The sequence below is a fragment of the Neolamprologus multifasciatus genome, chromosome 3 (assembly GCF_963576455.1).
Source record: "Neolamprologus multifasciatus chromosome 3, fNeoMul1.2, whole genome shotgun sequence".
Classification (NCBI taxonomy): domain Eukaryota; kingdom Metazoa; phylum Chordata; class Actinopteri; order Cichliformes; family Cichlidae; genus Neolamprologus; species Neolamprologus multifasciatus.
In genome coordinates, this window is record NC_140441.1 from 15,769,693 (window position 1) to 15,782,755 (window position 13,063).

General features: G+C 42.5%; 1 protein-coding gene and 1 long non-coding RNA gene across 2 annotated transcripts in view; one reads left to right on the top strand and one right to left on the bottom strand.

The window, feature by feature from the left end:
• The window catches only part of adgra3 (adhesion G protein-coupled receptor A3), a 29,296-nt gene extending 26,395 nt beyond the window's left edge, over positions 1-2,901 (top strand). Inside the window, exons 18-19 of the mRNA XM_085138581.1 lie at positions 330-425; positions 1,087-2,901. Of these exons, the coding sequence (XP_084994707.1) occupies positions 330-425; positions 1,087-2,566 (1,576 nt within the window). The 3' untranslated portion in view covers positions 2,567-2,901. The remainder of the gene's footprint in view (positions 1-329; positions 426-1,086) is intronic.
• A 1,929-nt stretch (positions 2,902-4,830) lies between these two features.
• LOC146521790 (uncharacterized) lies at positions 4,831-7,266 on the bottom strand. Its single transcript, XR_014870366.1, has 2 exons — positions 6,748-7,266; positions 4,831-6,033 (listed from the first exon to the last, which is right to left on the bottom strand). It is a non-coding gene; the product is annotated as an uncharacterized LOC146521790 (long non-coding RNA).
• Between the last annotated feature and the right edge of the window lie 5,797 nt (positions 7,267-13,063).

The following is a 13,063-nucleotide window of genomic DNA, read 5'->3' on the forward strand; positions in this document are numbered from 1 at the left end:
CTTCCTGTGCATAAATCTGTAGCAGCAGGCAGCTTTTGTAATGTGAACCAAGCTCGAGCTGTCGTGTGTTTTTTACACAAATTACAGATGCAGCGCAGGACACGCTACGCTGTGTCATAAAACGTATCTGTATATATACTCGGCATACCTTCCCTTAAATGTGTATATGCCATTTCTGTTGTTGCATGTGGCCACATTTTAGTGAGGCTGCCACCACACGGTGTCACTGTAGAAGCCCGAAGCATCACCTGATCTCTTTTATTTCCTTCATGCCTATTTTATCATTCAAAGACTGAAACTGAACTGCCTCTCTTTCCTTTCTCCAAAAGGTTCTACTTAATTGGAGGAGGGATACCCATCATAGTCTGTGGGATCACTGCTGCAGCAAACATCAAAAACTACGGCAGCCAGATCAATGCGCCATAGTAAGTAGAACTTTAGTCATTAAAGTTTCCCTCTCTTGGTTTGATTTCATGGAAACACCGTGCCATTTTATCTGGTCAGCAGATTCACATATTTTTCTACCTTCTGTCTTTAAGAGAAATTGGCTTTGTAGTTGTCCAGGCCAGACTGCACTGCATTAGCTCGGAATATTTTTATGAGGGAAGGTTTATTCCCTCCAGTTCTGATTATAGATGCCTTTTAATGATATGCGCATCCAAGCAACAAGAAACTGCTGCCAGTTTACAGCGAGCTCCCCCGCCCCGCTCTCCATGGTGGCAGCTGTTTAGATTGTGTAGCGTGGCTGACTAATTGAGAAATCTGGAGCCGTATCTGTCTTGGAGTCTTTGGAGCTTAATTAATTTCTTGCAAGCAAAACAAATTCAGCCTGTGTTATTAAATGTAATGGGACAGTAACTGTAAGAATGAGACGCAAAACTTTTTCCAGAGTGATTTTGAGTTTCTCGGGTTAATAATCACAGTGACAGATTAAGATGGGGAGATGAGGTATTGTTTTAATGAGGAAAACTTTACCATTAGCATGTTCGGTAAATTTAAATGAATGCTAAACGTTGAGGCTCATATAGAGTTGGGGGAAAAAAGCCACATCTGATGTCTGAATCGTCTTATCTCTGTCTTCATTAGTTGCTGGATGGCGTGGGAGCCGAGCATCGGAGCATTTTATGGCCCGGTAGTTTTTATCATCTTCGTGGACTGCATGTACTTCCTCAGCATCCTGCTGCAGCTGCGCCGGCACCCTGAGCGCCGGTACGAGCTCAAAGAGCCGACCGAAGAGCAGCAGCATCTGGCTCCGGCCAACACTGAGGTTGGGCCCGATGCTCCCGGCAGCCACTGCCACCCCCTCACCCTCCAGCTTCAGCCACATGAGGCGTCCTCTTCATTAGTGTTTCCCCCCCACACTGTGCCACTGTCGGCTCTGGAGAACGAGCACACCTTCGCTGGGCAGTTGATGGGTGCAGCGGGGGCATTGGGGCTGTACGCAGCCCTGTGGGTGTTCGGCGCCATGGCGGTATCACAGGACCACCCATTTGATTTAGCTTTCACCTGCTTGTTTGGGGTGGCGGCGCTGGCGCTCGGGGCCTTCATGGCTGCTCATCACTGCGTCAATAGGCAAGATATGAGGCGCCACTGGTCCCAGGTCTGTTGCTCCGGGAGACGAGCGTACTCCGCACAGGAGGAGACCCTTCTGCCTCAGTCAGGCGTGGCGATGATATCCACGACAGGATCTGACAACAAGGCAGATGGGGAGTCAGCCAAGTGCGGCCACAGCAGCGCGGACTCTTCCTATACAAACAAGAGCGCCCCGAGCATGCGCAACTCCGCCCACGGCAGCAAGCTGACCAATCTCCACGCGGAGGCTGCACAGTGCAAGTCAGCATCAGCATCAGCGGCAGCCAATGGCGCTGCTATTTTGGACAACAGCCTGACCGAGCATTCACTAGACAATGAAATCAAAATGCACGTGTCACCGCTCGAGGTCCAGTTCCACCCCGTGAACAACGCGAGCAACCCAGCCACCACCGTCGCCTCCACCGTCGCCGCCACCGTTGCCGCCACCGCCAACGGCCACATAAGCAGGCATCACAAAAACAGAGCACGCACACACAGGGCGAGTCGGCTCACCGTGCTGCGAGAGTACGCCTACGACGTGCCTACCAGCGTGGAGGGCAGCGTGCAGAGCGCCCCCCACAGGAGACACCATCACTACGACATGGCAGCTCGCAACAGCAGACGAGCGGCCTACATGGCGTACAGGGAGCGGCATCAGAGCCAGCTGCAACAGGACAGCAGCGACAGCGCCAGCCTGCCGCGGCGCTCCCGCTACTCAGATAAAGGAGGCGGCAGCACGCTGGGGAAAGGATCTGTGGTAACCGTAGAGACTGAGCAGTCGGTTACTGCGGCAGGGTCGAGCTCAAGTAGAGACTCTGCTTCTGCAAAGCAGCCTGGCAGCACGGGACTGGAAAGCCACAAGTCTTATGGGCTGAACCTTATCACTCACAACGGCGGCACGCTTAAAGAGAATGGACAGGCAGCGGCTGTAATTAAAACGGACAGTGCAGCCGCAGTAAAGACCGGCTTGTGGAAACATGAAACTACTGTGTAGCAACCGTTTCTGTGCTTAAGACTGCATAATAATGTGCTCACAACTTTAAGCTGTGAATGTCTGGTTTAGTTGTTTGATTGTACTTTTTTTTTCCTTGAAAAAAGAAAAAAATTGGAAAATAGTAGCCGAATTATGGCCAATGAACTGACTTTGTATATATGTTTCTGTAAATGTTCTATTTTTATAACTTTTAATCCACCACTTTGAGAGTTTTGTACATGAAACCGCATGGTCTGAGCTGTGTGGCCCTGTGCGTACCGTTAACCTGGAGCCTTTTTCCCCCCGTTTTCTAGTTTGTTCCAACAATAATTAAAACAAAAGTTCCATTTATCTAATTTAGAGATTTGATTCTTGCACTTGCACCTACGATCTCATCTTTTGCTCTCTGCAGCCACTGCAAAGGTGAGTCAGAGCTGTTTTGTTTCCAGGAATTACTCTCCCTGACAATATATGACATGCTGGTAATTGGGTTTTTCGCTGACCTGCAGGTGGCCTCGGGTTCCTTTCTCTACAGTGGTGCAGCACTTTAATTGCAGCTGGCTGTGGCTGTGGGCTCTATGGGTGTTTTCTTGCTGCCTGCTGGCAGATTTGATGAGTGCGCCTTACTTTCGGGGCACCCGCTGTCTTAATGCGCCCGGCTGTGATTGACAGCTGACTCTCAGGGCAAGTGAAGCTGCCATGAGAAGAAAGGATAATGAGAGAAGTGTCTTCTTCTCCTTGCAGCGCTTTCCATTCTCCATCTCCTCCACAGCTGACAGCTGAACTGGAGTTCCACTCGCTGCTTGACATCGCTGTTGAGGCAGAGCGTGTAAGAGACTTAAAGTGTGATTTGACTGCTTGAGTACTCCAGAGATGAATTGCTGTGACTTTTTGCTGGGTGAATGCCATGTAGGATGTAGACTTGGTGGTTCTGTCAACAGCAACAAGCTTGATGTTGGCTCAGTTCCCTAGCTGTGTAAGAGCATAGGTATATAATGACTTCATTTACCACCAGTGAATATTTGGTGGTAAACTCAATCATCACTGAAACACATGAATGCACAGTGTTGTGTTTATAGCAGAATGGATGTAGACGATTTAACATCACCCAATGATTTGTGGAGATGTGATTTTAGCAAATTTTAGGAACCTAAAGTAATCAAATACACTGATACCTTCAATCCGGGTTAACATGAGCTAAATGTGCTTCTAAGTTTATGTTAAATAGATAAATAACAGGAGGAGAATATGTAGTAAAATTAGACAACCAGCAAGCCACAGTTTACTTAATGTAGCGACAGCTCTAATGCAAAACTTTACATTTTAATATAATTTTAAAAGGATCCAGAATACACGTCTCCTTCCTAAGACAGAAATGCACCAGGTCATTGTAACAGTAGGGACTGAAATTAGATGCATGTAAGACCCAACTGGTCGACTACTAAGAGGGTTGAAATGCACTGACAGCACAAAGTGAGTCGTTGGAAATCCAGTGCGATAACCTAGCTAATGATGATGCAACGCTACAAGCGACAGCATAGAAGCTGGGGACAGACCGAGATGCTGTAAACTGTGGAGAATTATAATGTTAATGATTCTTCCTGCACTCCGTTTTGCTTTTTAAGATTTTCAGCCTGTCACAGAAAAGCACAGAAAAGAAGATCAGACACCAGCGAGGGAGGATAAGAAGGACAGACGCAACAACATTGTCATCCCCTATGTAGCCGGTGTATCAGAGAAACTCAGGAGGGTTTTCTCCAAGCATGACATCCCGGTGCATTTCAGACCCAGCAACACACTCAGACAAAAACTGGTTCACCTGAAAGACAAAACGCCAAAACACAGACTTAACAATGTGGTGTATGCCGTACAGTGCAGCGAGGAATGCCCAGACCTCTACATTGGAGAGACCAAACAGCCACTTCACAAGCGCATGGCACAACACAGAAGAGCCACCTCCACAGGACAAGACTCAGCTGTCCATCTGCATCTTAAGGATAAAGGACACTCTTTCGAGGATGCCAATGTTCACATTTTGGACAGAGAGGACAGATGGTTTGAAAGAGGAGTGAAAGAAGCCATCTATGTCCACTGTGAGCGACCATCTTTGAACAGAGGCGGTGGTTTACGACACCAACTCTCTGCCATCTATAATCCAGTTTTGAGATCCCTTCCCAGACGCCTTAACGCCCACTCACACCCTGGGCCATCTGACCTCAGGAATTCGCATGATAAGGTGGGGCCAGGTTTCACAATGAACTCACCCGAAACTCTGGCTGATTGGGACCCACACCCAGTTCCACACCTTGGCTCAGGCGATTAGAGGATCATCAGGGGGTCCTTTTGTCCCTCTGTGGGGGGACACTCCCACCAGGTTTATATCTGGGACTCTCCACCATTTGACCTTAGAACTGAAGAAGCCTCTCGGATGAGAGGTGAAACGTCTTCAAGTAACTTAAAGAAGTCCAGACGCTTTTCTTTGCAAGCTCCTTTGACTACGATGACCTGGATGACTGAGAACCTTCACAGACTTCAGCCTGTCTTGTTTCCCTTGGGGAAAACTCTTAGAGTTTAAGATATCAGACTAAATGACACAATAACTTGTTCCACGTGATATATTCACATCTTCACAGCCTGCCATTAACTAACCAACATAAAATGTTGGAAGGTCAGACGTAAAACTATGCCAGCAATTTTTCACATGTAGGAACCGATCAGTAATCGCCGTCTACAGATCACCCCATTCACAGGAGACACCGAGAGAGACTGCAGCTTCAATAACTCCAATTTTTCATTAATGGCATATTAATAAAACACATATTTCACTCGGGCAAAGATATATTGCCTGGCCATCTTGGATGTGACAAATTATAATAAGACTTTTGAATTATGTAGAGAGCAGTTAGGCCCTGATTAGTGGCAGGCTCGCTGATTCCCCGGAGGCATGAAAGACTGATCTTCAAATAATCGCAAAGGTTCTTCAGCGCTGCCATCTGTTATAAAGTTCATTTGAGGCAGTCGGCGTGGCGGGGAATGACAATCGGAGGGTGTTGGTGCTGCGTGGGGGGGAAAAGCTCATCAAGGCAAATAAACTGATAGTATCTTGGCTTTAAGATCACTGGGACACCTTGGGCAGAAATCGATAATAAATTAAGATAAAACAAATTAAGTCATTTAGGCCTTTTCTTAATCTCATTCGGGAGTCTTGGGGTTAGATCACCCATCTCCAAAATAATAAATCAGCGATGAGAGAATTACATTCAGACACCAAAAGCATCAATTACAGCTGAACGCTTTATTTTCAGACATGGCAGGATCTCTCCACCCCGTTTCCACTTAGCGTGCTCTGTAGAGCGTATCCGAGCACAATTCCTTACCGGGAGGCCCAGGAACGACCAACATCAGACAAGTGATGTGTTGTTTACATTTTCCAGTTGCTGCTCATGGTGCCTGGAGGAAGCATCTGGCTCTGTTGTGGAAGCTTGCCACTGCAATGAAGATTGATACTTTCTAGTACATGAAGCCATCTGACTGTGCTGATTGTAATTACGTGGATCTGGCTGGCCAGAGGATCCGCTTTCTGCTTTTTTTCTTCTTAACCTGCAATATTCTCGTTACCCAATAGAAACCTGACATATAGATTAAAGAATTAATTAGCATCCAGAGTTTGTCACGATCGCTGTCACCTTTAAGCATCTGTCTGCACCGATAATTGGCGGTTTGTATATTCTGGCGAGCTAAAGGAGACACTTTAAATATTTGCAAATGAGGTAAACACGCATCAATGTTAAGGTTATGTTTAAAGGGGACCTATTATGCTAATATCCAGCTCCATGTTTTTATCACAGGAGTCCGCTTTGTAACGCCCCAGGTAACCTGAGGTGAACCTCTCTCTGAAACAAGCCCTCCTGTCTCTTTAAGAACCCCTCTCATTTTTTTCCAGTTGGCTCCCCCTCGCCTGGCTTCCTCAAACAAAACATATATTGACATAGATATTTGTTTTTATTTGTTAGTTAAATACTACGTAGAAAGATGTCTGATTTAATGTGTGGCTGTCCAAAAATCTTAAGGGCATTTCCCAATATGCAAATACACAATTTATCAAAACAAATCATACACAGATCCAGTTAGTAATTAAAAATGACAACATTAAATACAATGTTAAAATCTAAAGTTATCAAATGCCCCTGAGCAGTCCTTACCTTTAAATGTACCTCTCTTCTCCTGTCCTGTCTGTCTTTTTACATCTTTGTCTATCTCTGAAATTACTCTGCACTGTTTTCTGTCCCTGAGAAATACAGTTGCTGTACCTTTAGCTAGCAGACACACTGTGCGACCGACTGTTGAGCTAATACAAATGTTGCATTTTATATTACCTGCCACTCAAAAATGCTCGCTCCTCTTCAGTAGCTCTAGCTAGAGTCTAGCTAGCTAGAGCTACTGCTAGCAGCTGCTAGTCTAGCTGCTAGACGGTCAACTACAACTTATGGCTGAGTATAAACACTATAAAGATACTTTTAAACCTCAAGTAATTGGCTCGTTTTGAAAACGTGAGGAGTAGAAAGTACAGATATTTGTGTTAAAATGTAGGGAGTAAAAGTAACAAGTTGTCCAAAAAAAATAACTACTCAAGTAACGTACAGATACATGAAAATTCTAGTACAGTAACTAAGTACAACTACTTCATAACTTGCCACCTCTACTTTTTACTTAGTTAAAGGACCAAATAGCAAACAGAGTGACAGAATGAAGAAGTGGATGTAAGAGGAAGAAGAGGGTAATTCAAAAACAATACTTGGTGCTTGTTAGGCTTGCCTACTTCCATAAGGAAGTGAGTCAACCTTGTGTAAGGAAGTCCATGTTGAGCTGACATTAGTTTAGCACAAGTCTAAAAGGCTGCCTAAAACCCAGTGAGTGTTAAGAACAGCCTGAAATTACTATTACACGCTCTGACCTAATTTTCTCCACTGTCTATGTAACAGATCATTAGCAAAAGCATTATGAACCCTGTTGAAGCCCTACTGTATGTCAGGGCTCTTACAAACATGTTTCCCAACATTCTAGCACAGTTTTAAGATAAATGCAAGTTCAGGCTGAAAACGACAGCCGTCCTTCATGCTTTTCATACTTTTGCATTATTTTAATTGATATCTTATTCAATGAGAAAATGATGTATTTTCCGCCTCATTTTCTTCAGAATGGCTTACCCACATCTTCCCCTGTACCAAATTTGCATTTTTCAAACTTGATTTTCATGCTGATAAAGTTAAATAGTTTTTTTTATGGAAACTGAATCCAAAATAGGAAAAACTTGCCGATCCACATTATGTAACTGTTTTAAAAGAATTACAATTGAAGGCAAATGCAAAGTATTAAAGACGATGGGAAGCCTGGATGGTGTTTAGTATGTTTGTCTTTAGTTAGTAAGTTCAGGAGGTAAACACTCGATGGACTGTGGGTTAACGTGCACTTTGACCTTTCCATTTAATGGTTGTAGTGCTGATGCTTTAATGTCAAAGGCAGCTTAGCTTGTATTCATTTGTTGCTCAGCTGCTGGGACACAAACCAGACTTCCTGTTTGAAAAGTTTTCATTCTAGGAGATTTTTCTTTTTCTTTTTTTAGCCTCTGATCAAACCATGCCCTTCAAGTTGTAGCTCATATTTGACAGTCCATAACTTCTCAGAGGGGAAAAAATCCCAGCAAAAAAGGTGGAATCTTATTACTTCCTGTCATATCGTTTTTGGTAGCATAATGGGTTCTGCTATTGCCTCCGTGACATTCAGTCATGGGTCAGCGTAAGATTAATGCTTCACCTTTCTGCCTTAATTCATTCAAACTCATTGAGCCTTCCATAGGTCTTATTGGCAGAAGCCCTGGTTAAATAACACAATCTGCCCGTTATGGGTTTAGAAATTGCGGCTCCGTGTCTCATTTGTAAAATCACCCTACAATCAGCTTCAGTTTTCATGATAAACTTCTCCGCCCTTTTGTTGTAGAGCCGCCATAAATTTCAGCCTTAACCAAAGGTTGTTTTCATAGCATTGGAACGGCTGCGATGAAAAATGCGATGTAAACTTTGTAAATGCTTTGATGAATTGAAGTGCTGGAATTCTAATATCGGCACAGTCTCATTAAATACAGCGCAGAGGCCTTGTGGAAACCCAAATATATCTTGATTAAACTTTGAGCACCATTAGAGATGAGGACAGAAATAGATGCTCACTTTTTTTTTCATCTCACAGGGGGCGGCATGAGAAGAGGAAGGCTGTGCTGCTCGCTTGATCATTAAATCAGTTATACCTGTGTGTGTGTGTCTCTGTGTGTGTGTGTGAGAGAGAGAGAACTCCAAGACAGTGTAAATGGTCATTCCTTCTTTGTATTTCGATTGCTGAGATATTGATCGCCCACAAGTAAGTAAAATCAAAGTTTTCAGTTGATCTTGTTCTTGCTATAATTTTAAAGCTCTCATTCACTCTACCCTGTGCCCCACCATCCACCAAAGTCACAGCAACGTAACCTCTTACACTGCCATATAATAATGACATCAAGCCATCTGCAGAGCTCACATCCCATGTGTTGGCAGACCTGTGCTCTCATTAATGCCCTCATATTGCCATCCATCTATATGTGCCGGTCTGTCTATACAGATTTGGCTTCCTCTTTCTGTCCAGGTGCTCTGTTATTTATAGCCACCTAAAAAAAAAAAGTTTCAGTCATTGTTCATGGTGACAGTTGGAGAGAGTAACCCTCCCTGTTGTGTGCATTTGAGGAATCAAAAGGTTAGCTATTGGTATACATGTGTCATCTCTATATATGTTTTTGGAAACAATTTTTGAAGCAGTAAGTAGCTACATCTTAGTCAGCTTAAAAGAAAAGAATGTATTTAAAAGTAAGTCAAAGCCATTATTGCAATTAGTTTTCCTTTGAAACATTTTTTTTTTTTTAACTTTTTAGAGTTTCAAGCACCAACATTTTTGAACATTTAAAAAGAGGCAGGACAGATTCTGTATTTTGTGTTTTTGTTTTTTTTCAGGTACCTTTATAAATTGAAAATTTTATAAAAATTTAAATGATAAAAAAAGAGGCAGGGCAGCCATCTGATCCCATTTTCATTGATGCTAGGGCAAGCTAAGCTAGCAAATCTATCTACCATAGACAAGACAAAGGCTTCTAACTTAGTTTTGTGTAGGCTGTGCAAGGAGTCCAGTCCTTGTTGCTGATCATTTTCAGATGAATGTTTTTCGTTTGTTTGTTTGTTAAGCGACTTAAAACTAGCCTATGAATCACTCAAGCATAAAACAGGCATCTAACTCTTTGGATGAATCACTGTTGTGTTTACATATAATGGAAAACTTAGCAAAGAGCCAATTTTAAAACACTGCATATGATGGTACGGTGTGCAGTGTGTTCTTAAAAAGTTTGAGGAAACTGGAAAAGTGGAGTGCAAAAGAAGTGACAGGTCTAAAAATGACTAACTAAAGCAGATGGACCATATCTGACAGTCATGTCTTTAAGAAATAGAAAAAAAGAGCTGACAAAGGACCTAAGAGATACATGTGGATCTTCAGCTGATCCATCTCCTCTTTAGTGAAGCCTCATCAAAGATAGTATAATTGGCTGACAAGCTTTAACTAAAGAAGTGAAACATAGAAAAAAGGTGGTTAAATTGCACAAGAACTGGACTGAAAATCAGTGGCAACATGTCTGATGTAGTGTTGACTGCAAATTTGACATTTTTTGTTCAAATTATCAGAACAAAAAAATAACATCAACATCCAAAGAAGAGCTTTGGAATATCCTTTAAGAGGCCTGGAGCAAGACAGCTAAACTATGATGAACACTAAAGCTGGTTAGAACAGTACAACGCCTGTTTTTGTCTTATACGCTGTATTACCATTGATGTTTTCACGTGTTTTAATAAATAGCTGCACACATTTCCCATTTTCCTTGCAAAACACAAAGAAATCAGACTTTTGCAGAGGTCCTGCAATCATCTTAACTTTTCAGGACACACTGGCCAAAGTGAGCCTGTGTAACATTTGAAAAATCAATGTTTCAAATAAAAAGTTACATTTATAAGCCAAACTGTTTGTGATGGACCGAGCAGTGAAGGAAACTTAGGCACAGGTTAAAGTCCAAAAAAATGATTTTTTATTTAACCCAAAAAACATAATTGGTTAAATCATGCAAAAAAGAATCAAAATCTTGGGCCCATAAAAGAGGTCAAAATAACCAAACTCTACTCAAATTTGACAACAGTACTGATAACTCAAACAAACTGACCTAACTTAACGAGACAAAGGGGAAACTTAAATAGTGGCTGATCAGCCCACAAAAACAGGAGAGGGGTAAAACACACAAAACCTAACTAAACCTAACATAATGAACTCCAATTCCCCCCATGGTCCCGAGTTATGGCATGAACCAATTTGTAGTGTTCCTTTAAAACTTGCTCCGCCCCTTTTCCACCTCTTGGCTCCTTAATCAAGGGACTGGAACAGCTGCAACTAAGGTAACTCAGAAAACAAAAGATTAATCATATATAACAGTGTAAACTAAAATGTGCGCACTTATTTTAGAATACAGTGTTATGTGGATATGTGAATTAACTCTAAACAAAAACCAGTTATTTATTGTCCTGTAAACTAATTCCTATATTTAAAGAAAGACAAATGTGAATGCGATGTTACTTGTAAGCCTCTACACTAACATGGTGGGTATTACCACTGTGTGGCTGTAAGTGCAGCCATCACACTGTTAATGCTATGAAACACTACTGAGCTGTCTAACAAGGCTGTGTTATTAGTCAATTTTCTGTCATAATTACTCTATGCACATGTTGTTGTCACACTGTGTTTCAGCTTTTATTAAAAGTATTTGTTGAAGTGAGGCAGGCTGGGCTGTATGTCAAAGTGTTTTTGAGAGTCATGATTAAATGTTTTGGATAGAAAAATGCTCACAGGGCATAAAAAAGAAAACTGCAGTCGAGTGTGCACCTTTCACCTTGATGAACAATAGGCTATGCCTGGATGAATCACTCAGGAAGCTGGAAGTTTAAGAAGAATAAATCTGCTGAAATTCACATCAAGTATGTGGACCAACTGAGCACCAGGTGCATACGCATCATCTGAATGTGTTTCATGTATATGCCTGAAATAAATATGTCTAAAAATATCTGATATGCCAAGGTTTAAAGTTACATTATCCAACAGAGGCATCAAAGTCATTTAAGGATGAAGCTCTTGTTGTGAGAAATGTCAGCAATTTCCCATGATACCTGCTGAGCAAATGGCCTCCTGTTTGGTGATTTGTCTGACGCTGTCAGTTGTGTTTAACTGAACTGAGAGTGTGTTTAGCAAAACAAAACAAAAACTCACTTGGAATTGCTCAGTTTTAGCTGCCATGAAACAGATGCGCAGCGTTGTTAAAAATGTTCTAATCTTCAAAAAAGCTGACAGCTGACTTGACTTGCTAAGAAGCAGCCTGGCTTATCTTTCACTGTGGGCTTTACTGTCAGCTGTAGTGGGGCCGTTTCATTGTGTGGTTACAGTACGTGTGGAAAATCTCCACTTTATTTCTTTCTGGACATAGTCGTCTGTCTAAAAACTGATATGTTGTCTGCACTGTGGTTTTGTTTGTGACTGTGTGTGAGTGTATGTGATTCCCGTCAAGTGCTCGGTGTGCGCGTGCGGGTGGGCGCATTTATCTACAGACCCTGTTTGTTTTTTTTGTTGTTGTTTTTTTTAATCAGGCAGCATCCCAAAGTGTTTTGGCTTCAGCAGAGTTATAACTGTCTAAACTGTTTGTGGCAAGTTGGGAAAGTGAAGAGATTTATGATTAAAACACTGTTAAAGACCCCTCGTGGTCACTGGACCACAATGTAAAAGTTTAATGTAGCCTATGGCGTGCCAAACAAACCACACTGTAGAAGAGGCGCCATAAATTCAGAATACAACTGTGGATTATGGCAAAGTGCATTCCTAAAGAGCTGTCTCAAAGAAATGGTATGTGGACACCACAATAATATACCCAAATGGGACTGAATACCACTGCAAAACCACAGGCGTTGATGCCTCAGCCACTCTTCTGGGGTAGGATTTGTTAAACTTGTTGGCTGCAGGGACTCGCGCTTGTTAATCCAGAAGAGGTCAGGGATGTGTTGGGTGATAAGGCCTGGCTTGCAGACAGCATTCCAGAAGATTCAAAATATGTTAGATGAAACTGAGGTCAGCCAAGTCCCTCTATCCAAAACTGGAAATCCCTTTATTTATGGACCTGGCTCTGTGAAAGAGGACAATGTTATGACGTAACAGCAAATAAGCAGCCTCAGACTGTATTTGTTCAAAGTGTTACCCAGACCCAAGGGAATTTTCAGATCTGTTTTTAAATGTGGTACCAAGGAAGGCGGGGGGGTATTCTAAAAATGGTACATGCATCCTTGTTTTAAGTTCACCTTTTCGAATTTAATTCAATTTATTTATATAATACCACATCAAAACAACAGTCACCTCGTTGTG